The 24197-nt window shown below is 41.2% G+C and overlaps 2 protein-coding genes across 4 annotated transcripts; one reads left to right on the forward strand and one right to left on the reverse strand.

The window, feature by feature from the left end:
* Positions 1 to 712: 712 nt before the first annotated feature.
* On the reverse strand, positions 713 to 11731 carry si:ch211-117c9.2 (solute carrier family 26 member 6). Its single transcript, XM_041064046.1, has 19 exons — positions 11592 to 11731; positions 10223 to 10362; positions 9787 to 9897; positions 9468 to 9640; positions 9187 to 9351; positions 8415 to 8567; positions 8134 to 8216; positions 7222 to 7369; positions 5664 to 5777; positions 5461 to 5538; positions 5275 to 5370; positions 5063 to 5169; positions 4865 to 4934; positions 2381 to 2473; positions 2087 to 2197; positions 1591 to 1953; positions 1450 to 1504; positions 1095 to 1225; positions 713 to 969 (listed from the first exon to the last, which is right to left on the reverse strand). Exons 1-19 carry the CDS (start codon positions 11729 to 11731, stop codon positions 943 to 945), a joined length of 2358 nt encoding a protein of 785 aa, XP_040919980.1. The 3' UTR covers positions 713 to 942.
* Positions 11732 to 17673: 5942 nt separating this feature from the next.
* On the forward strand, positions 17674 to 23561 carry LOC121193573 (kelch repeat and BTB domain-containing protein 12-like). Of its 3 annotated transcripts, none has more exons than XM_041055963.1 (11): positions 17674 to 17839; positions 17985 to 18084; positions 18963 to 19169; positions 19324 to 19505; positions 19750 to 19882; positions 20272 to 20505; positions 20615 to 20973; positions 21116 to 21389; positions 21851 to 21998; positions 22090 to 22287; positions 22692 to 23561. In XM_041055963.1, the coding sequence occupies exons 3-11, from the start codon at positions 18999 to 19001 to the stop codon at positions 22838 to 22840; spliced, it is 1848 nt and encodes a 615-aa protein (XP_040911897.1). In that variant the 5' UTR covers positions 17674 to 17839; positions 17985 to 18084; positions 18963 to 18998; the 3' UTR covers positions 22841 to 23561. The 3 variants fall into 3 exon arrangements, with proteins under 3 accessions (XP_040911897.1, XP_040911888.1, XP_040911878.1); XM_041055954.1 differs by having other exon boundaries at positions 17985 to 18080; XM_041055944.1 differs by lacking the exon at positions 17985 to 18084.
* The last annotated feature ends 636 nt before the right edge of the window (positions 23562 to 24197 follow it).

Below are 24197 nucleotides of genomic sequence, written 5' to 3' on the forward strand. Positions count from 1 at the left end.
GATTCATTTTTTCAGTCTACAGAACTGCATGTGAGTGCGTCTGTCTTGAAGACCAAATACCATCATCTTACATTTATTTCCCACATCTCTGAAAATAAATTTTAAAAAAGGGGAACAATACAGTGTTTCGCAAATCAAATGCTAGATAGTTAAAATAGATGATAACGAGACTGGATCCCAAAAATAGAGGGGCGCTTAAGATGTCAGAGGAATCAGACGTGTGGATAGTGACTATAAATACACCTACGCTGTGTTTAAAAGCTGCTGCTCTGCTAAAACGTAACACCTATTACACCGTATCTGCAATTTAGCTCTTTATTGCAGGCTTTTGGAACAAATGGGTGTTACTGTAAGAATTAAGAGCCCCTCCCAGAGGGAATGGCCTGGCCATATCAATGACAAATATTTACATTCTATTGATTTGTTGTGGAAGACATCTGACTTTCCTTCTCTAGAGGAGCAGAAGGGCCAACTGCATTGATCAAGAATATAGACTGACAGGCACATGCACACACATCGTGGCCCGTCTGCTCACAACAACACCTCTCACATGTGAGTCTCCCCTTACAGTCAACCTTTCACTCACCCTCTACTCTCTCACACAGGCTATAAATACAGACTCCTATTAGTCCAATGTTACATTCTCCCACTCAACCCCCGCCCCTTCTCTGTCTCTCACACACACACACCACAGAGCAAGAGAGCTGCAATGACGTATTGCTGGCTATCTCATTAGGCAATATCATAAAAAGCCTGTTGCCACAGCAACGGCTCCCTGCATTTCCATGGCAACCAGCCGCCATGTCAAGGTGGTGCATTCTCCCCCGCTGAAGGGGGAGGAGACAATGACGACCAGTAGTCCGCAATGGAACAGCCAGCAGCCTAAGAGGAGGAGGAGGAGGAGGAAGATGGCGAGAGTTGGAACAGTCTGACCCCTAATGGTTACAGCTGGGTGTTGCAGGAAATATCCTGGAAAAAATGAGGGAGAATCAGGGCTAAGGATAGGCAGGTTTCAGAATATACGCCAGTAATGATAAGCAAGTAAAGCTGAAGGATCCTAGAAGTGTCATGAAAATTCACAGTGATGAACGTACAAGTATGAAGTCTGTCTGCCCCAGTCTCTTGAGAATATGAAGCACTGCATCATGAACTGTGACAAACAGCCTGCTCTTTGGGATGGACTCTGAGAAGAAACCTGCAGCTTCCAGCTGCTCCACAACACAGGCTAAACAGACAAAAAAAACATGCATGACAAAGAGAGACCATGAGAGGGAAAGCACTTTGTGATTAGAGAAATAAATATTTATGTTTGACTGACATGTCGGACAGGGAACAATGTGGCGCCGCTGAGGCTGAGACCTTGATGCATTTATTATCTAAAGCTTCAGTGCCGTGACTCTGTATTAAGGACATTAACTTTGTCCTTGTTTTGTCTGATGCGCCACTCACCTTGGCAGCCAGCTAGATAGATGTCCAAATCAATCTGCCCAAAGTCCCTGAAAATCTGGGAGAAAAAGAAAGACATCACTTTGTTTTTGTCTTCCTTCTTTGAAAAAATAAAAATAAAAATGAACCTGTATCAACACATACATTTTTCAGTGTATTCACAGTGACTGTGTCCACAAAGCTGGTTGTTGAAATGTCCAAGATGATGCTGTGTGTGTCTGATCCGAAGGCCCTTCCCTTCTCCTCATCACCATGGTGCGACACCTGGTTGATGCTGTCATAGCCGTGGCAACCCGCGTCTGAATCTGAGTCCAGCGTGGTTGTGTCATGTTGGTAAGCCCAGTTAACTTGTCCTTTACTAAGGCCTTTTGTAGAGGACTCTGTCAGGCTTAAGGCTGCACCGTTGCCTTGACTCTGTCCCCTCAGTGCTGCAGAATCATTCCCCTCATTCATCTCTAACTCTTTCACAGACAATGTGCCATTGGAAAGGTGGCTGACTGCTTTTTTCTGCCAATAGGTTGAAAAAGTGGAAACAATTATTAGAAAAGTATCAGCTGAAATTCATAAGTTATTAGTTTCACTTAAGAAGAATTAGTATAACTTAAAGGTGTCTCTGAGTGTATCATTCAGGATATCATACTTGTTTCTTTGCCTCCTTTTTCGCTTTCTTTTTCTCTGTCTCTTGTTTACGCTTCAACTTCGCGTCTTGTTTCTTCTTTGCAGTCAGCAGCTTCCCGATTTCAATTCCACTCTGCACAAAAAGCCGAGCAACACATTAAAGAGGCAAAACAGAAACTGAGGCGAGGGAGAGAGATAATGAAAGCTATTAAGGGTGCTGCAGACGGCAGACAGGGATTACATCTTGTAATCAAACGCAGGCCAGCAAGCTAACACACACACATGCACCCACATGTCTTGACCCTCATACACACACCTTCTCTTGTAGCGCCTCCAAGTACATCTCAGCGTTTGTGTAGTAGATAGTTGTAGATGAATGGAAGATTTTAATTCCTGGAATCTCTTTAGCCTGCAGGGACACATCATGAAGAAGAAGAGTTCAGAAACTCACCCGGTTCTGCTCTCGTTTGCACTTTCTACCTCCCCCAGGCAGTGGTGAAATGTAACAAAGTATTTGTACTTCTTTACCGTACTTAAGTATTTTTTTACGTATCTGTACTTTACTTAAGTAAAAATAATAATGCATACTTTTGATTTTACTCCATTACATTTTGCAGCTATTATCTGTACTTTCTACTCCACTACATTTCTACAATTCATGCCGTTACTCGTTACATGTTATGAACATAATTTCCTCAAAATCTTGCACGAAAAAAAAAAATAGACTGATTGCGTTGAGGCGTTGTTTGCCATTGCCAACCAATCAGGTGGCTCTATTACCTCCAATGATGGCGGAGCGCACATTTGGTAGCAGCAGGAGCTAGTGGATTGGCCTGATTCCGGCGAGAAGAAAAGACACGCGACATCAACATGAACCCAGAGCCAACGCCGGCTGAGCGTGAGCCTGATCCCTCCAGCTCAGAGTCAGACAGCCGCCTTTGGCCGTATTTAAGCAGGTATTGTATAGTTGCTTGTGAGCAGTGACATGGGCAGAGGCATAAATGGTATAACAACATTCTTTATCCAAATTTGGGGGCGCAGTACGTTCACCACAACCGTACCACAACCGTTTTAGTGTTATTTAGGCTTAAAATTCTTTAATAAATTAGGGCGTGGTTACGTTGAGTGACCTCTCCATAGACAGGCACAGGCAGTTAGCTCTTTGCTAAAGCATCGGCTGGGCTAGGCGGCTACATCCAGAGGCCTCCAGCTACCTCCAGTGGTTGGCAGGGGCTGCGGTGTCCGTGTTTGTTTGCCAATGTTCGGATAGGTTTTTGTGACAGTATGGCTTGTTGTAGTGTAGACTGTACTAACCGACCGTCTAAGGAGTCTGTGTTGCAGTTTTTTCGGTAAGTAAATTTCTCAAGCTATTTTACCTGGATGTTTGCGCTAATTGGCATGTGTTAGGGTATTTTGCCGCTGGCTTATGACTTAATTGTCGATTTATGGTCGCTCTAAAAGGGTCAGTTCACCCAAATTTCAGAAAAATCCTATTTTCTCCCTCACTGTTTGTATCTAGCAATGCAAATTGTTTTGCTTTTGTTTGCCCCATTACTGAGATATCAGTGAATGTGGATTTTGTTTCTGGAACTCACAGCATTGGAAAAATTACAAATAAACCACAAGACTAAGAGTCTACTACCCATGGTAGCAGTCCATATCGACAGAGAAACACGAAATTGTTGACATTTTTGCAGATTTATTAAAAAAGAAAAACTGAAATATCACACCGCCATAAGTATTCAGACCCTTTGCTGTGACCCTCATATATTTAACTCAGGTGCTGTCCATTTCTTCTGATCATCCTTGAGATGGTTCTACACCTTCATTGGAGTCCAGCTGTGTTTGATTATACTGATTGGACTTGATTAGGAAGGCCACACACCTGTCTATATAAGACCTTACAGCTCACAGTGCATGTCAGAGCAAATGATAATCATGAGGTCAAATGAACTGCTCAGGACCTCAGACTGGGCCGAAGGTTCACCTTCCGACAAGACAATGACCCTAAGCACACAGCTAAAATAAGGAAGGAGTGGCTTCAGGACAACTCTGTGACTGTTCTTGACTGTCCCAGCCAGAGCCCTGACTTAAACCCAATTGAGCATCTCTGGAGAGACCTGAAAATGGCTGTGTGATATTTCAGTTTTTCTATTTTAATAAATCTGCAAAAATGTCAACAATTACGTGTTTCTTTGTCAATATGGGGTGCTGTGTGTACATTGAGAGAAAAAAAATGAACTTAAATGACTTTAGCAAATGGCTGCAATATAACAAAGAGTGAAAAATGTAAGGGGGTGTGAATACTTTCCGTACCCACTGTATATCCACAGTGGTGCTTTCAAAGGTCAGGAGATCACCATGTCAAATTGATCCTCTGTGGATCATGAACGTCTTTACTAAATTTAATGTCAATCCATCCGATATTTGTTGAGATTTTTCAGTCTAGATCAAAGTGATGGACCAAACCTGCAATCCCCAGAGCCATCCCATTAGTATGGCAAAAAAAAAAAAATTAAACAGCAATATAAAATTACTTTCTACTGAGGAGATGAAAACTGTTGTCAAGGAGCTCTGTAGATTATTAACTGTTGGAGATACGTTCACCACCATTTTATGGTGTGGCGGTAGACTTCTCAGAGCAAGATAACTCAGAAACTGTTAAAATAAAACCAAAGCTATCTACATGGCTAAATAGCACAAGAGGCAAGAAAGAAATTATGAATTATCATTTGAGTGACTTGACCCTTTAACTTTCTGTGGCTGAAAATGGTATTGAGCATCAATGAAAGATTCTTACCTCCTTGTAGGAGTCTGTGTCCAGATACAAGTCAGTGCCTGGCACGCGGCCCAAGATAGAGTAACGGGGTCTGAAAGGTATTAAAATGACAAAATTACAGCAAGAGCTGCCCTTCAGTTCTGGGAAAATCTCATCTGAATCTCTTATTGTGTTTGTATATATAAAGTTAGCAATTAATAATTAGTGGTGTGTACTTACAGTTGTGTTCTGAAGATGAATATGAGCATGGAAAAGCCAATGGAGACAGCCAGACCCAGGTCCAGGTTGAGCAGGATGGTGCTTGTAAATGTTACCAGCCACACCAGCTAGAGGGCAGTATACACACCGACAGTCAGTGGGGTCAACAGTGTTGAAAGGTTCACACAGTATTTAACTGAGCAGAATGACTCTTAAAGAGGATTTAGTCGTACCAGATCAGCCTTGTTGGTCTTCCACAGCATAGGCACGTCCATGAACTGCTTAAACATTCCTTTCAAATTCACAAACACTATTGTAGATAAGACAGCCTGGGGAACACACACACACAGTTGTATTTGCATGTACCCACAGCCTTATTGGTTATTAAACTGTCTGCCAGGAGAGGAGGAGGCTGTTACCTTGGGGAGATCTTCAAAGAGAGCACCTATTTTCAAAACCGTGATCAGCACAATGATGGATGAAATCACGCCTGCAACCTGACAAAAAACACACACACACACACACTTATTATACAGTAAATGGTCTCAAGTTGAAGATAGGAAAGATGTAATCCAGTACTGGTATTTGTGCTGTTTGTGCACATATGTGTATGTGTGTTTACCTGTGTCTTGCCCCCTGTGCTCTCCTGGACGAGACTGCGAGACAAAGACGAAGTCACAGAGTAACACTGAAAGAATCCGCCAACTGTGTTACTAAGACCCAGAGCAACCAACTCCTGAAAAAGAGAAACAGTAAGACAGGCTCAGTTTGAAGTAAATGTAGTAATTACATGTGCATTTAGGCTGAAACACAGATGACCTTTAATACTAATCCTGACTTTTGATGCCATTGGTAACAAGGCCTTCCATGTCTGGAGTCTGTGACCTTCAGGTCAATAACATTAGTGCACTGTTTTTGATGGCCATGTCAACACATCATCGCCACTGCGAGAGCAGTGCTAAGCATATTTAAGACACACTTGATTGCATAAAGCTTGTTGGGCATTAATGATTTAGCAGGCCAGCTCTTAGAGGCTGTGAGTGCTCCCAGCCCATCTCTCTCCAGAGTATAACAATCCTAGTCACATGCCTCTGCAAGAGTGCGCATGTGTGAATACTGTAAGTCTGTGTGTTACAGACAATAACATGCACGTGCATGTAAAAACGGAACTGGAGAGAAAGCACAAGCTTTGCCTTTCTGCGTATCAATTTTCAGGGGAGCATTAATGGTTTTTCAGATAAAGTGATGGCATAAGCTGGTTCACCAGAAAGTATTTGCATCTCCATGACAGAAGGGAGCGATAAAATAACTTTCTGTAGTATCTGTGGTCTCATTCATACCTACATGTTTCATACAGGTTTCATTCTAACATTTAATCACATCACATTAACCTTTGTCAGATGAAAAACCAAGTGAATTTCAATAGCTATTCCATTGTGAGGTGAATTCTGGATGGCTTTGTTGTATGATGTACGAGGCATTACGAAAGTGCACTTGTGTAATTACTGGCATTAATGCATCTTTGGCTAACTCCTCAAGAGATTTAGGCAATCTAATTTCAGTCTGTCATAATCCAGACACTGATGGTGCATCAAATGACTTGTAGATGGAGGCTATGGAGAAATAAGAGGAACATTTTTCATTAAAATGTGCTGTATAAAATATGGAAAATCATTTCTCAAGTGGAAAATTGCTATTTGTAAACAATGCTCTTGAGAAATAGTGCCACACATACAGTAAAACGAATATATGTTCTTTAACATTTAAAAACAAGAGACAGTAGCTATTGAAAAACCACTGAAACCATTTTTGTTATTGCTTCTGTCACACTGTCATGGCTGCAGTCTCAGTCTGAGATGAAGGAATATATTGCTTTTGTACTTCGTGCCAAATGGACTGAGCACCAGGAAAAAATATGCTCAGAAAAAAAAAAGCATAGGTCTGTTAAGTTATTCATGGCTGTGCTACTTGGGAGCAGCTTGATCCAGGACAACCTGAATCATTTTTCCATGGATGTGACCGATATGACTAACTGTGAGTGAGAGGAGGGTAAAGTCTAATATTAGGCCAAGGTTCGGCTCTTCCCTGTTAGCAGTGAGTCAGGCAGGAACAGGGACTCCAAGTATAACTCTCACACTTATTTGTGAGAACCACAGCATGTCTGTGTGTCTATGCCTCACCTGGTTGCTATCCACCTTGTAGCCATGTTTGAGGGCAAATGTTTTGCCAAGGGAAATGTTGATGGCATAGCCCACAATGGCCACAGCAAAGGCGTCACCTATCACCTTTGTGAACAAAGAGGTATCTGGAGCTCGAGGGGCCTTGAGCCTGGAGAAGGAGAAAAAGGTGAATGGTTAAGGTTTTTAATCACTGTTACCAGGTACAGCAGAAAGAGTCCTGACACACAGGCAGCTCTACAAACAGCTGAAGGCATTAGGACTGCTCACATTTTACCCCGAGGCTGTTAAAACCTCTTGACATTAAAAGAAATTTATCTCACTGGCTTCATGCGAGACTGAATGTTGGCTAACCTTTTCCTGACTAGTGGTCCTGCACTTTTAGCTGTGGCATGCTGTGGCCTCTTGTTATTGTTACAGACTTAATGGTAGCACTTGCTGCAGCTGGCAAACACATTAACCTTTTCAATAATTTAGCAGCACACCCAACCTGCAACCATTGTTTTAAAAAAAAACAGAATGCCATGACTATCACATTTAAAGCAAATACAAGAAAAGCAAATAATCTGCTATTATATCCTCTGTTTACATATCCCTGTTTTATGCCTTCTGGGGAAACTCAGCTCACTTACTGACTTTTCCTCCAAAGGAGCTTTTCCTGGAACAGAAGTTCTGTAGAAACTCACACACTGTGACTCTGTTTCTTTGTATGCTGTGCTATTTTGTCTTATCAACAGCTCTGCATATCGGATAAGCAGGAAATATGGGGCTTTTCTGTCTTGTAAACAGCTTTGCACAAACAGCTGTCCTCAGACTCACCTCGCCCCTCTTGTCCCCCTGCCCCCCCCCCTTCTCTTTTCTTCTTTTTTTGTCAACAAAAGTACACTCACATTTCAAACACACAGATGAACTTACCCACTGGGTATCTCTCCAACCACATCAATGCTGTATGTACTCCTAAGTCCACAGAAGTGGGTGATGATTGTTGCTGCTATGATCTGTTGGAGACGTATGTGAGGTAAATCATCACTTTAAGGCCTTACAGCCCCTCTTTTTTTGCAAGAGTAAAACAAGGTCAACAGTCCCTCAGTATGATCACTGAGGTCAAGGTGCCCCCTGCTGGACTATTAAATATACACACCTGCTGTATGAGTGGTAAACGGAAAGACGGAGGAAAAGGTAAAGAGAGGACTCACAACTATAAGTTCTATAGGGATGGGCAGAGGCAACTTCTGTCTGTAGCAGGTATTGATTTCTTTGACCACAATGAGAACAGCAAGCGCCACCAGGCTGACCACCAGCTCCGGCACCTTAGTCTGAGGCAGCAAGCGGCAAACATCCACCAGGGTCTGAGAGCAAAAGTATGCAGGAGAAAAAGAAAGGCGAGAGGGAGAAAGATAGAAATCAGGTTGATGCACATCAAGTAGAGAGCAACTCCTAGGTAGACAGGTTGGACAAAATTGTAGAAATATCAAGACCATACTACAGCTCTGTGTTGAAAGTGAATCTGGTGAAGCACATAGTGTTTTGTGTTTGATGCTGTCACTGGTTTTTTTTTTTTTTTTTTGATCAACTCACTGACAATAATTTTGAGATAATTTGTAGTGTCATGAGGTGCTGAAGATGTCCACAGTTTGACATAAGTGTGTGTGTGGGTGTGGGTGGGCGGGCCACCTGACATAAAGACAGAATTATGCGGTGTAGCAAGAATAGTGACATCTTACGGCAATGTGGAAAAACTATCCACACGAGAAAATAAACTTACTCTTAATTTATAATTACAGTCATTACAGTTTGCTTTCTTTTCCTCAGAGATTTCCTTACATGGGATGTTTGAATGAAAGAATATAAGCTTAAATATAAATATACAGTATGTTTGTTTTTCAAAGTATTGGAAAATGTTACATGAAACGTTAAAAGTCATCACTTGTCTGAATATATGCTATTTTTTTTTCCTGACATACTCACGTAGATGAGGGAGAGTGGACCAGTGAATCGCGACGGCGTGACTCCAAACAGGAACTTGAGTTGTGAGACACATACGTGACATGCTGATCCAGTAGTGTAGCCACGAACCAGCGGCTCAGACAGGTAGGTTACCACAAAACCAAACCTCACCACACCTAACACGATCTTAGGATGGGAAAAAAAATAAGAGCGAAAGTTACTTAAAAACAGGGAAACATGACTTAAAAGGGCTGTTCAGTTTTCAATTTGGTCTAAACAGACACACGAACAGAAACACACACCTGAAAGATTCCTGCCAAGACAGTGAGGGAACACGCTATCTGTACTCTCATGGCATCCTGTGCATCGACGTTCACGCTTTCTGTCCCATTGGTGCCATTTACAATGAAGTTACTGTCAGGTGCCAGCCTCTCTGTCACAGTCCCAATCATGATGCTGATCACAGCAAATGTACCTGGACAAACAAAACACAAGCATGTAGTTTTACATTTATACAAAAAAAAAGGCATAAACAGGGATTACTTCATCCAAGTTACAATTTTTTTTTTTAAAAGCTTCTTTCCTTTTAAATCACAGCCACCCACATACACACTTTCTCACCTATGGAGATGTGTCTGGAAGTACCAAAGATGAAATAGACCAGCACCGGGTAGAGGGATGTGTACAGGCCAAACACAGGGCGTAAGGAAGCCAGAAGAGCATATGCCATGCCTGGTAATAAAAAATAATAATAATTAAGGAATTCTGTCTCTTATCTCTAAGTTAAAGTGGTCACATTAGCTGTTTAAATTATTGTTAAAGACTCTTAAAAACTCTTAAAAAGAGTGTTAGATGAGAGGATTGATACCACTCTCATGTCTTTCTGGAGACAATTAGCTTAGGTGGAAACTACTGGTCTTGCTGGTAGAGATATGAGAGTGGTATTGATCTTTGCACCTAACTCCCAGAAAGAAAGAGAATAAGTGCATTTCCTGAAGTTTTCTAGGTTTGTCAGGTATGTGGGTAAATTCCATTGTACACAATCATTCGTACAAACCCTGCGGCAGATGCATGATGCCCACACTGCAACCAGAGATCAAGTCCCCTATGGCATTTTCCCTGATGGAATATTGAGGCAACCAGCCGAGAACGGGCACCCAGTTCACCACTGTGCGCTTCAGCCTGGGCACCGAGCACCTGCGACAGCCATCCAGGAAATATGTAACATTCACATTACTGAGTATGTAATACCAGGGTCACCACAATTTCACATTCAAATTACCCACTGGATGTTCAACTGTCTGAAAATATTACATTTTTAGCTTTAGTTATTTTAGTTCATGTGCAGGGTTAAAAATAAAAAAAAAAGGCATTTTTGATGTGATGAACTGATTTAAGTCCCCACTCTGAAATCTGTTTATGTTACTGCTGAGTCATTCATAGGTTTGAGCTTCATTTTGCAGATCTATGTACTGTATGTGCTGATGCCAGAAGGCTGTTTTGCTCTGTGCTCACCTTAAATCTGAGTTTAAAACATACATGCGTGTTGATATTTGTCACTTTACAGTTTGGAACAGTTTGGAGGCCAATCAGGTCCAATGTGCAACATTTGTGTGTTGATTTAAGTGTGATGTGGAAACTAGAAACTGCCAGTGTACATACACAGAGAATGGACTTTTCAGATAGGACACATATTGTGTCCAGTAGCACATACTTTTGTGGAAAAAACTATGTCAAATGCAGTTTTTTACTCAAAGAAGAATGTTTTTTTATGAGTCTTAACAAACAAAATGAGACTTGAGAATTGTACCACCTGCTACAGTTTTTATCAAGTGGCCTTGTAAAAACAGTGACATACTGGATAACAGTTACTGTTACTACAGTACAGCCACTGTTCACTTCTAATGATGGATACAGTGCTGTAGTGAACTTCATGTTCATGTGAGAATGCCTGCATAAACAAATAGAATAAACAAATAGTTTGTTGGTTCTTTTTCACCTAGAAGACATTAAACGTTATAAGATCACAAGTCATTCACTGTATTAATTGAACTAGAAATATTTGGTCCTAAACAACAACGACAGTGATGATGATAATAATAATAATGGTTATTCTTTTTTTTTTTTGATAATCACCATTCTTCTTTTAGATAACAAAACAATTAAGCAGCTAAACACACAGCAATTCGCATGCGCGCACACATACACTCATTCATGACTTATTCACTCATTCATTAGTCACTTTCAACAGATTGACTGAACATATAGAGGCACATACAGTTGCAAGCACAATAAAATATATTCATAGCCAAATGCAAACATATCCTTTTTGTCAGTTTGTGTCATAGTCTACCCCAGTGTTTTTTCAGTTTTCTCATCTGGCTTTCACACCTCCCTCCCCAGTGTCACCTCCTGTCTATTTTTACCTCAGGGACTCTTTCACCCGTTCACCCAGGGTTGGTTTAGTGGACCACGTCCCTTTTTGCGCCACTTCATCCAGACGCAACTCATCCAGAACCTCCCTTTGCACAAAATAGTCTCTGGATGAACAGCTCCTCATCTCCATGTTCATGTCTGTTTGAGCAAATTCAGCACACCTCCGTGAAGCCAGTGTCTCTTTGAGCTCCTCCTTTTTGCTTGAGGGTCCCCTTGAATGGAACGGGCAGTTACAGGTGTCTGTTGCGCAACAAAAGCCAAACACTGTGTAGTGAAACTGAGGCAACCTCACTGTTCAATGCTGATGGACAGAGATTGTTTCCTCTGCTGTTTTTGGACTGTGGGTGTGACTGTTCCTTTCCAGTCCTTATAAGAGAGCAACCACCACCTCACATGTCACTGTTCTACCTGAGGTTATGTGTGTTTGTGTGTGTACGTGCGTGTGTGTTTGCCTGTAGTGGTTATCTTGGTGAAAACTACAGATGAGAGGCCAGACTTTGGTAAACACTCCAAACTGGTAAATCTTGACACTAAACTGAAACACAACAACTGACAAACACTGTTTAATGCATGCACAAAAGCACACACCTGGTGATGACTACGTAGCTCCATGCTAAAGATTGAAGTTTGTATTACATTTTTTTTACACACATCTCTCACATGTGGAACAACAACAGTTTGCTAGTTACTTTTGTGTGTATGCACAAGCTATAGACTGACCGAAGCATCTTATCTTTATAGCTGCCAAACCTTCCTCATTCAGAAGATAAAGTAACTGTGTTTTCACTGTCAGCAAGAAAATCAGTTGCAACGCATTTTGCCACTGGCATTGCTCAATATGTTTTATGGGATGTGGAAGTGCAAAAAAAAAGCCCTTTTTTTTTCAAAGTCTTTGTTCTCTAACATAAAATGACTCTCCTTCCCTGATTGCTAAAAGGAGGCCACCTGATGTTGCTTCATTTGTGAGAAGAAATTTGTGTGACCAGTCAATTTTTTCATTCAATTAAAACATTTTCCTTTACTTAATTAAATGGCTCACTGTCTTTCACATCTGTATCTTTGCTATTTAAGTGGCAACTTTACAGCTTAAACGTTTTGTTGACCTCTTGACAGAAAGTGGAAGCCTATCCCATCCGCACGGATCTACACGATAAGGTTCATGTGCCAGTTTTGTTGCAGGACACTCTATACATATAACACATCAAGTCATTTTCTCTCGTGCGTACCATGTTGATTGTGAATACTGAATAAAGTCAAATCAACCCACTGCATAAAGAGAAAGAATGTGTTCTACCATACACTTAAAATCCAAACAGAGCAAGAAGTGAAATAAGCTGATAAACAAATAAAGAATAAACTCAGGTCTTACGGATGGAGTACCATACACAATAAGTATATATGTCTACTAACATTCTGTATTTAGAGCAAGCCCAATAAATCACTTTAACTTCAAAACTTGGTAAATAAAATCCCATTTACCTTTGGACCACGTAATCTTAAAACACAAATTCATCAATCATGCTCCTGACAAGGCTCCTTCAAATCATCTATTTGATGTTTATGTTGAGCTGGTTAACTTTTAATAGGGTCTTTGTCAAAATGACTTTCGTTATTGATCGCGGTTTATCTTCTCACTCAGACTGTGTGAAAAGGAGCAGCAAACGCTCAAATATGAACAGAGGGGGGATGGAAGTCTGATACAAGGATAAACCGGTGCAGAAAAACTCAAAAATCTGATGAGAGTCTGGATCTTGTTTGTACCATTATCTGTTTTTGCGTGAGCAATTAAAAAAATGAAAATACTCAATGCCACAGTGGTTAACACAGGTAGCAAAATACTCGTATAATCTCAGAATGAACCGAGGGATTAGTATTTTATTTGAGCTGAATAAGCCTGGTGTATTTCTTTCAGCAAAAAAGTGAATATTTTCAAAAGTAAAAGCAAAAAATGTTTCCACTTCAATTGTAGTCTTAAACATCAGATTCTATGTTTTTCTTTCATTATCTAGCAATAGTATTTTTTTTTCCTAAATTGCACCCTGCACTCCTCGACATAAATTGTCCTTCGCAGAACAGATACTGCACTAAAGATGTTCTTCTTGTCTTTGTGATACCATTAATGTTTTACATCATCCGTTGCTGTCTTTTGTGGTTTATGTTTTAATGATGTTTTTACAGATGAAGGGTGGTTGAAGTCGAAAACAAAATGTCCATATCAGTGGACAATAAAGTACACAGTACAGTTGCATTTTACAGTATTTCATTTCATTTTATTTTAGTCTTGTGTAAAGGGCACCTTCTGTTTTAGAGATTAATTACAAAAGCTAGGTAACGTGCTTCACTCCAACAGCACCACTGTTCAGAAGGCCTTTTTGTAAGTACTTGAAACTAAGTGCCTACATTGTCATTTGAGATTTCAGAGTCAGTGACAACTGGCAAAGCAGTCACTGTCACAGCTTCACAGCATTTACGTAAAAGGAACACAGTTTCACAGGGGGGTATTTAACTTTCGTGACTGAAATGACTAACAGTAATAGATGAGTGTTGGACATAACAGGAAACACTCTTGCACGTATTAACCCTGGCCCCTGTCACACACATGTAAATGTGTGCTGTTAAAACTCTGGAACATTTTGATGACCTAGCGCAGCAGAAAGGATAACTAATTTGAACAGAGAAAACCTACATTGTCACATCTTAGCTCACACAAAATAGAACTATGTCTTTCATTTTTCAAGATGAAACTCTCTGTAACAACCACCTTTTAAAAAAAGTGTTAACAGCGTTTAGCATGTATGTAACCCTACCAGAATAAGTGATAATAATAATTTCCTTTAATGTTATTCAACACTATTTATTCAAGTATAAGGCAACTTTGTTAGAAGTTTTTTTTTTTTTTTTTTTTTCATACAAGACACATTTATCCTTGAATGGTCCAGGATTACTCTTAGTCTCAGGTTTGCATTGATATTACGACCACTTGGTGTGGCAAAGGCTAGATGTTTTAACCATTTCTCATTACTTTAAGTTATCTATTTTAACTGCTAACAGCTGACACATGTTGATGGAAAACTGAGCGGTGTTCTGTGCAGTCAGCCCACCATAACTGGTAGTTTATTGGTTAGTGTGACAATTATACTAAAGGTGACCCCTGAAAGTTTTCTCCAAAGCACAAATATGTGGATTTTGCTTTTTGGTTGTTGTTCTTGTTTTATTTGTTTGTTGTTTGCCAATTCACAATTTTAAGGTTTTTTTTTTGTTTGTTTGTTTTGTCATTGATCTTATGCTGCACATGCTTCCCATGTATCCCCTGGCAAATGCAGAAGTATCCCTTTCAAAGTTATTGTTATAAGTTATAAGTTGTTATAAGTTATTATTAACTTTTTATATTTATATTCATTTTATTTTATTCATGTATAAGGACAACATACATTAATAAGCATTTCTGCAAATGTGCCAGTGTTGATTTTCAGCTGCATTCCTGGTAATGTGTTGGAGATAGCATGAGAAAGTTATTTTAACTTTTTGTGTTTTCATACTGAAAGTGAATGGCAACTTGGTTTTGCCTCATGCATTTTTCTGTTTTGTATTTTATCTTTGTAGGTCTGTAACCCCACTATATCAAATCTGTGCTCCTACATTTTCTGCATATTTTTGTTACGTATCTATTGATTTAAAACAGAATGAAACCAAACCAAACATTCTTACTGTGAGGTAGAAAAAGATAAAGACAGAGAAGGGGCCTAAAGGGAAAAGAGAGGGCACAGTGTAAAACTGTGTGCTGTTTGCAGATGCCTCATCGTTGTTCCTCTTGGGGAAGAGTGGAATATTTAAATCTCACTACGGGTTTATCATTATTGAGAGTGTCCTGCTAATAGCAAAGCCTGTGTTCTTTAGCTTCAAGTCGTTTTAATTTGGTTAATGGATGTTCCATGAAAAGAATCCAGATGAAAATAGAGATTCAATTTTCTGTCTATACTCGAAATATCTGTTGATCTACTCGCAGGGCAACACCTGCAGAAACTGAACAGCACAAAGGTGTTATGAAAGAAACCTACATAAGCATGTGTTGCACAGGATAACAAACAGACACGGCTGAGCAAAGACAAACATTCAGAAAACTGAACTCACCATTATCTTTTGATTGATGTGGCATTAACCCCCACAGGATGCTGCTGCTCACCTCTTCTCTTGTATTAACTCTTATCAACAGGTAAATAGAAAGCTAAATCATTCAACTGTCTGGATGAAGAGGTGAAGAGTTTAATAACCTACTGGGGTTGTAGATTTTCTCGCAGCCAGAAAGTTAGATTTTTTTTTTTTTTTGCTGACCTAGTTTCTAAACTTTCTAAAATTTGTAGTTTTAAATTGAGTATATGCACACACACACACACACACACACACACACACACACACACACACGCTTGTATGCAAATGTTTTGTAGCAATTTTAGCTGCTTTGTTTGACTTTATCAGGAGATTCACAATTCATGCTCTGTGAACCGAGGCCTTCTTGACCAAAGGTACAAAGTGAAGAACTGGCAGAGGGACAGCATGCATGTGAGTTAGCACGTTTCACATGTGGAGACATGTTCACATACACACATCCCTACCAGTTGTCACTGATTAATCTGCTCTGCCTGTAAACCGTAAGGACCACGTTGTTTTGCCCCTGCTGTTGTGTAATACAGTATGCCCCACTGTGCACGGAAACACTGTTCGCAAACAATTAGCCAGAAATAATACTGTACTGAGATTTGTGTCACCTCCAATCACCTGTCCAAGAGACAGACACACCTCCTGTCTCAGTTGGACCTGTGACAGTCTCTTTAAGATGATGATCATGTGGATTGTGTGTGTGTCTGCATTTTCGTGAATGTTTGACTGTGTGCGTTCGGTTGTGGTCCTCATCACTTTTATTTTAGCTCTCAGCAGTTTTTTTTCTTATTGTTTTGAACAAAGGCGCGTGAAATTTGCTGGGTCACAACTGTTAGCAAACAACTATATAACCATAAAGTCTGCCTTCCAATCATATTGTAACTATAGGTGTGTTTTAAAGTGGAATAATTACCAGATAAAGAACAACTGATTCCAGGTAGTGTTTTGTTCAGCACAGGTGCACACTCTTGACTCTGGTCTTACCAAGAAGAGGTATAGGCTGGGTTTAACCAAGGTTAACAGTCCCACCATATAAGTTATCAACCTTCATAAAGCCCTTGTTCTTGTCCAATGCTATCCATGTTACCACTTTAGTTCCTGTGTACTCCAGGGTAATCTCTACTTTCTCAATAGCTAAATGTCCATATATTTTTGTGTACTGTACATATGGTTATCTTCATGTATATGTGCTCTTATCATTCTAGCTACTCAAGCTACAGAAAACCAGTGTCAAATTACATTTGTGTTTACAGGCTGCTTTGCTGTCACCCCTCTCCCTAGATCCTCCCAAACCAGCTTGTCTGGAGAGTCTGGAAACCGTGCTGGCCCTTTTGAAGCCTTCTGTCTTGTTCTTCTCTTTTAAGGTAGTTCTGACAAAGTCTGGAGAGATGTTTTGGGTCAGTGTTTTGCTGTAGGATGAACCCCTGCCCAATGACTCTGGCATCCTTGGATAATGACCTTTTTCTTTCCATCCTGATAACAATTTACAGTACTACTTACTGCAGTACAGTATTGTCCTAACACAACCTTTGTTACAGACAGAGAGTTTGTAAGTGAACAACAAAAGGAATGTTGTGGGAATTGTTTGCAATTACTGTCAAAGATTAATTTACGTCTATTGCTGCAGGAAAGTTAGTGTAAATGAAATTAACATTTTCTTCAGTTTTTGGTGACCATGTTTGTTTGTTTGTTTTTGCATCTTTCTTCATACCCTTGTACCATTCATGTTTATTCACCGGACTTGAGCTGCTTAAATTTCAGTAAATTATATCTCTAAAATTAATAAGAGTGAAACACCGAATGATCAAAAAGATTGTTTGCACAGTGGCTTCCTGAAACCTGAACAGGCCAACAGCACCACTAGCACTTGCTGGATCTATTTTAAACCTTTTTACCAGGCAGCATGCTGTTGCCCCCACTCTCAGGCAGCAAATAGCACAGAAGACAAGCCAGGCCTGCCAGCATAAAGACAAAAAATAAAAAATACAACAGCCTGCAAAGAGTAGTTTGATATCAAATGTGACATCACCTCTATTCAGAAACCTCTAAATCCTGGCCCTGGATAACCTCAGGACTCCTGGTATGATAGCTGTTTTCTGCATGTGCTCAGCTAAAGTCATGCTAACATGCTACTTCTCCTATTGTCAACTGCCTGTGCATGTCTGCCTGGAGTGAGGTGACCTGTTTAGCACACCCACTGACAGTGTCATTATTGTCTCCAAAAGTCTGTGAGTTGGTCGGGCCAGCTGCTCAGGGATGGAACTGGTTTAAGACACTGGTCAACATGGAAAAGAAAGGCCTCTACAAACGGAGCAAAGCCAATAAGTATCTCTGATGATAACTAACAAATACACAATCTGAGCCCTTCTGCGGTTTGTGTTTGTATTAGTGTTTCTTTTGTCTGGTATGTCGTGCTATGACCGAATGTACGAAACAGTAACAATATCTTCTCGATGAAGCTCATTTTGTACAACACAAGACTAAATAGTTTCAAAATCTGTCTTATCTGCAGCATTTTATCAATGTCCTGTTTGTGTGTGGAGTAGATTTATTTAGTGAATTAAAAGAGAGACGCCCTGTGGATTTTACCAACTAATTGTGTGACTTCAGGAAAAAAAGTGTCCTTTATGTTTTGTGCATTTATTGTATTCATACTACAGTGAACATAGCTATCAGTAGCAAAACATCCCATCCCATAGCTCAGCTGGAAAAAAACAAAAGCCAAAGTGGAGCTTGAGAACTTTGTCCACGGATCCAGTTCACTGAAGATAATTACACAGTAAATTCAACCTTTAATGTTCACTTTGGAAAATGTTTTTGTGTCCATGCAGCATTTCAAATAGGCCCATCCATTCATATTTTCAGTCAAATAACAACTGTGGTTTCAGATCAAATTACAAATCACACAAAGATTACAAAGCAAATGGAAACCCAACGTTCAGCTGTCAGCTCACTGCGGATCTCTTTTTGTTTGATATGGTTAGATGATAAATTCCAGGGTAAAATAAAATTTCAAAATCCAGAGTTAGGTTTGACCTGAGAACATAGTCCTTCATTTGTGATTTAAAACCTTTAATCAGACAGGAACATACTTTACCAGTATGCATTTGTTTTATTCAAGTTGGGAATGGCACAAGTGTGTGTATGAACTAAATTCCCCCATTGATGTTTTCTCTTATTTTTTCTCTTGTGTTTGGCCACAGGCTTTCTCTCTATGCTGACATCCGGAACAAGGGACCATGGATGCTGAGGTGCCGGACTCAACTCAGGCAGAGCATGGGTCACTTCTGCTCAGGCAGCTGGAGAGGATGAGAGTGGCCGAGGAGCTCACTGATGTGGTGCTCCTGGCAGAGGGGATTCCCTTTCCTTGCCACAAAGTTGTGCTGTCTGCATTCAGTCCTTACTTCCAGGTAAAGTGAATAGATTAGTTGAAATTTACTGTGCTGATATATATTGTATTAACCAACCTGAGTTTTTTAGAGCTGTTTCAGCCAAATGTTTTGATGATGCTTTGAAACTGTAATTGTTTCATGCTCCATTATTTTGGTGAATTTATGTGTACAGGCCATGTTTACTTGCGGTCTGAAGGAGACCCGTGGAGGAGAGGTACCACTCAGAGATACTCCTGCTCAGAGCCTGGAGCTGCTACTGGACTACATGTACCGTGCTGAACTACCCCTTTCTAATGACAACATCCAGGGAGTGGCTGCTGCTGCCTTCCTGCTCCATGTAGATGGAGCCTTCAGGTGGGAAAAAAGGGACTGGGAAGAATGATGATGATCAGTATCCAATAAAAAAACATTAACAGGACTTGCACAGTGTTCATTTATGGTATTACATTAGGGAAAACTACCATTTATTCTACCTGTTATCCTGCTTGTAACCACTGTCAAATGCAGTAGTATGATGTGTAGGTGGTGCATGTCAGAGGGCAGTGACCCATGTTTGAAATACTGACAACAATTTGTTTCCTTGTTGTTACTGTTGCAGGCTGTGTCAGAGCCACATGGAGGCCCGTATGGACCCCTCCAACTGTGTTGGTCTGTACCACTGGGCCAGAGACCTGGGGGCCACTAGTCTGGCTGACTGTGCCTTGAGATACCTCTGCCAACACTTTGCACAGGTGGGGCATTCAGTTGCACAAGTGTGCACAACAAAAATATGTGTAATATAATATGTCCTGAAAATTATTTATAAAATTTGCTGTTTTATAATATGTTTATATTGACCCCTTAAGATCAGTCTATTTCTAAAGCTCAGAACAGATGAACTCTTTGATGATGCTCTTTGTTGCAGTTAAACTGCTTAACAATTACTAGTCATCTCTGATTTTTATTTTTTAGCCACCCATTGCTGCCACTAGGTGGCAGAAATCCCTTGCATTGGTTTGCTGTTGATTTGGTATGGATTTTCACCTCAGCCCTTTTGGGTGCAGTCCTGTATATTTAGTTTTTCTGTTAACTCACACATTGGCATTGTTTTATGCCCCCTTCTTTATCCTACCCTCTCTAGGTTTGTGAGGAAGAAGAAGTGCTGGACCTGGATGCCCAAAGTCTTGGGGATCTGCTGGGCTCAGATGACCTCAACATATCGCAGGAGGAGGTTGTGCTGGAGCTGGTGCTGCGTTGGGTGGAGAGGCGAAATGGGGACTCGCAGTCAGAAGCCCAGGCTGTGGAGTTACTCAGGCGTGTCAGACTGGAGCTTGTGGACCCTGGATTCCTCCGCAAAGCCAGGAGGAGAAACCCGGTGAGAAGAAATAGGAGGGAAAGGCCAAGTGATAAAAGTCTAGACTCTTTACCCACATTTATCGAGGGATTAGTAGACTGACAGAATAAAATACCTATAAATCTTCCAGGTATTGCTGCGGGATGCTGAGTGCTTCGGGATGATAGACGCTGCTCTACAGACCTCAGGCCTCTGTGAGACATCAGCTCCACCTCGCCCAGCTCTTCGCTACGGGATGGAGACCACCGACCTGCTGCTCTGTCTGGGTGGGGTTAATAAGGAGGGAGTGCCCGCCCGCCGTGGTGGACTTGCTGATCTCAGTTTTTGCTTTGCCCCCCATGTTAGAAAGACTTACTACATCCCCTCTCCACTGAGGGGCTGTGGAGGTATGGGACAAATCACAGCGGGGGCAGTGACACGAGACAACACCATAGTGGTGGCCGTAGAGGCAGTCGACCAGCACAGGATGAAGAGGGTGGATATTTACAGGTGTGTGTGTGTGTGTGTGTGTGTGTGTGTGTGTGTGTGTGTGTGTGTGTGTGTGTGTGTGTGTGCGTCATATTCAAGAAACCCACTTATTTGAATGGCACTGCTTTAAGAACCCGATGTGAGCTACCTGTCTATCTTCCAGGTATGATGATTCAGAGGAGAACAGCTGGGTGGAGGTGTGCTCAGCAGCCTTCAGGGACATGTATGCTTTAGGGCTGGTAGGCGATGCCCTTTATATGATAGGGGGTCAGATGAAAGTGCGCAATCACTACGTCATCACAGACAGTGTGGAGAGGTGGTCGCTGAAGAGAGGAGGCAGCTGGCTCAGCTTCGCCCCTCTGCCTCTCCCTTTGGCCTGCCACTGCGCCGTGAGCCTGAAGGAGCATCTGTATGTGATGGGAGGCTGGACACCACAGGTACACACACCTGTCAAGGAATGCAGTTTTTCAAATGTCAGTAATAATTGTGCAGTATGTGAAGGGATGTACTGAAGTGTCCTTGAGTGGATTCATGGCCTACCATGAGTACAAATTGAAAATACTGGACTTTGGCACCCTCTTGTGGTAGGAGTTAAAAAGAAAAAAAGAAAAAGACGCTGCGGCAGAATTGCCCAGATCAGACACAGGGACAATGAGATGAATGGGCCAAAAGACACCTCCTATCCACAACAAAACCTTGTGCCTACAGAATTTCTTGAAAGTCCTAAAAAAAAAAAACTACACTTAGTAGTTTAAAGGAATCCCTGAGATTTAGTGAAAGATTCGGTGTGATATTTCCCTTTTTATCCTCAGTTTCTCCAATGCTGCTTCTTAGTTCTTAATTCGCATACGATTTTCTTTCTCCTCTACATAAATTCTACTTTCTTGTCCTCTCACAGGATCAGCCTGATGATGAGCCTGACAAGCTGAGTAACCGTGTGTTTCAGTTTGACCCTGGCAAGGACAGGTGGACAGAGTGTTCCAGGATGAAGTACTCCAGGTACCGCTGCGGCACGGCTGTTCTCAATGGAGAAATTTACATATTAGGTCAGACCACAGGACAGGCTGCAACTGTATTCCAACGTATTTATTCTGTGTGAGAAGGAACAGAGCCAGGTGATGCGTGTGTTTTTTGCAGGTGGTATAGGATGTGACGGAGAGGACCGTGGACAGTCGCGTCGCTGTCTGAGCTCTGTGGAGATCTATAACCCAGACACAGACACCTGGAGGGCGGGACCTACCCTGCCCACGTCCCTACTCTCCCTCCGAACCAACTCCTCAAATATAGGAGTAGTGGAGGGGAAGCTCTACCTCTGTGGATACTACAAAGGGGCCGGTCAGTTACTGAATGCCTGCCAGTTGTGTTCCAGCAGTTTGTTTCTATAATATTCAACATTTGAATAGTTACACCATTTATTTATTGGCTGCATCATTAGTACTGGTTTTGTGTCTCTTTGTAGTTGTTGTTCGGCTCTTTGTGGTCGTTTTGTGTCTTTGTGACTGTTTTGTGCCTCTTTGTGACCACAAAAAGGAGGAGTTGCGTCACCCACCTAGCACCGTTCCTGGCCCCCTCCCATTAGCTTAACATTGTGGTCAAATGGCCTTTGCTAACTGAAATGGCTCCTGTTGCACAAACACAAGGCGCACTTTGGGTCTGCTTCAGAGTGAGGGAATGCCAGCTCAGTTTCAAAATTAGATTTTGTTCAGCCATAGCTCACATGCTTTCTCTCATGACTGCAGGACGTCATGAGATCATCACCAAGGAGATTTTGGAGCTGGACCCAGCGGACAATGTGTGGACAGTGGTGGAAAGACGAGCAGCCATGCACGACAGCTATGACGTCTGTCTGGTGGCTAACCTCAATCCTCGAAACCTGTTTGCACCCTAATGCATCTCCTCCTGACTCTGAGCAACAATGCTAGGGGCCAGGATGTGTGGAGACAAAAAAGCCTCTGTCTTATAAACCTCACACAGCTTTATCCAAACTTGGCTCAACTCTGGGATTTCATGCATCTCAACAGCGAGATTGATAAACATGTGAAATCTGGGTGTCTAGTCGGTCCCTGTTGCTTTGATGAGCAAAGGATATTAGTCTATACCTTCCCAAAAAAGGCAATACTCTGTGTGTCCTTTTAAACTCGCATGTAAAATGTCTGCAAGGAGCTTTTTCCTCTTTAATCTATAATCTCTGTAATCTAAACTGTAACCTTCAGCAGATTCTCATAACTAAACAACAAAGTTGGTTAGTTTCTTTGAAAATGACCCAAATAACCTTTAGAAAAATGATTTGTGTGTGTTTTCTCATCTTTCACCGCTATGGTTAAAGTTTGGTTGAGTCTGATTGAGCAATTCAAACTACTGGACTCAGGTTAGGGAAAGATTTTGGTCATGGTTTAAATAAATCTGTCTTCTGCTCATAGGAAACAAGTTGCAAACTGCAGTATCTGATGTTGCAGCCAGGAGACAGTTAGTTTAGCCTAATGTAAAATCAGGTCACTAACCAGGTCCATAGGTAAAAAAAAAATCCATGTCAGCACCTTTAAAGAAGAAGAACCTTTCAAATTAGCTTTCTATGCCCTTTAAACTGTTTTAAGGACTCTTGTTGTGGACTTTTTGACCCTTTTACCTCTGAAGGAAGGATGCAGAGTATCTGAGTCATTATTTAACTAACTGATGAAACTAATTTTTTATTTCTTGTTGGTAAGCAGAACCCCACATTTATGAGCCATTAGGCCCGACTACAGTCCGATTTTTTTTTTTTTTTTTTTGAAAAAGAAAAAAAAAAACAGTAAATGGGGTCATTCTAAAGAGTTTTTATTTATCATTACAATGGCTTAGGCTAAGATAATAACGGAATAAGCTGACTTTCCACCGCTGAATAACCTATTATGTTTCTTGATTATTTATATGTGAATTTGAAAAAAAAAAGCCTCTTTTCCAACTACCATTACTCCTTCTCTCTGACTTCAAAGTCTCTGCTTCCAGGATTTTTTTTTTTTTTTCCCCGCTCACCACAAGGCACAGCATCAACAAACATGTCTGTCTGAAGTGGTGGATTTAGGGTGAGTCTCTGAACCGCATGACATTCCATACGTGCCTTCATATCCTTTCTCCTGCTGTTGAGCAGGTCAAGTATGAGCAGTCGGAAAACCCAAAATGATCCTAAGCGAGTGTGACGCGCCGGGATCTTGCTGGGAGAGCTGGCTTTGGAATGACGAGGCTCCGCCCATCGCTCCGGACCATGT

Source organism: Toxotes jaculatrix, chromosome 2, assembly GCF_017976425.1.
Source record: "Toxotes jaculatrix isolate fToxJac2 chromosome 2, fToxJac2.pri, whole genome shotgun sequence".
Taxonomy (NCBI): domain Eukaryota; kingdom Metazoa; phylum Chordata; class Actinopteri; family Toxotidae; genus Toxotes; species Toxotes jaculatrix.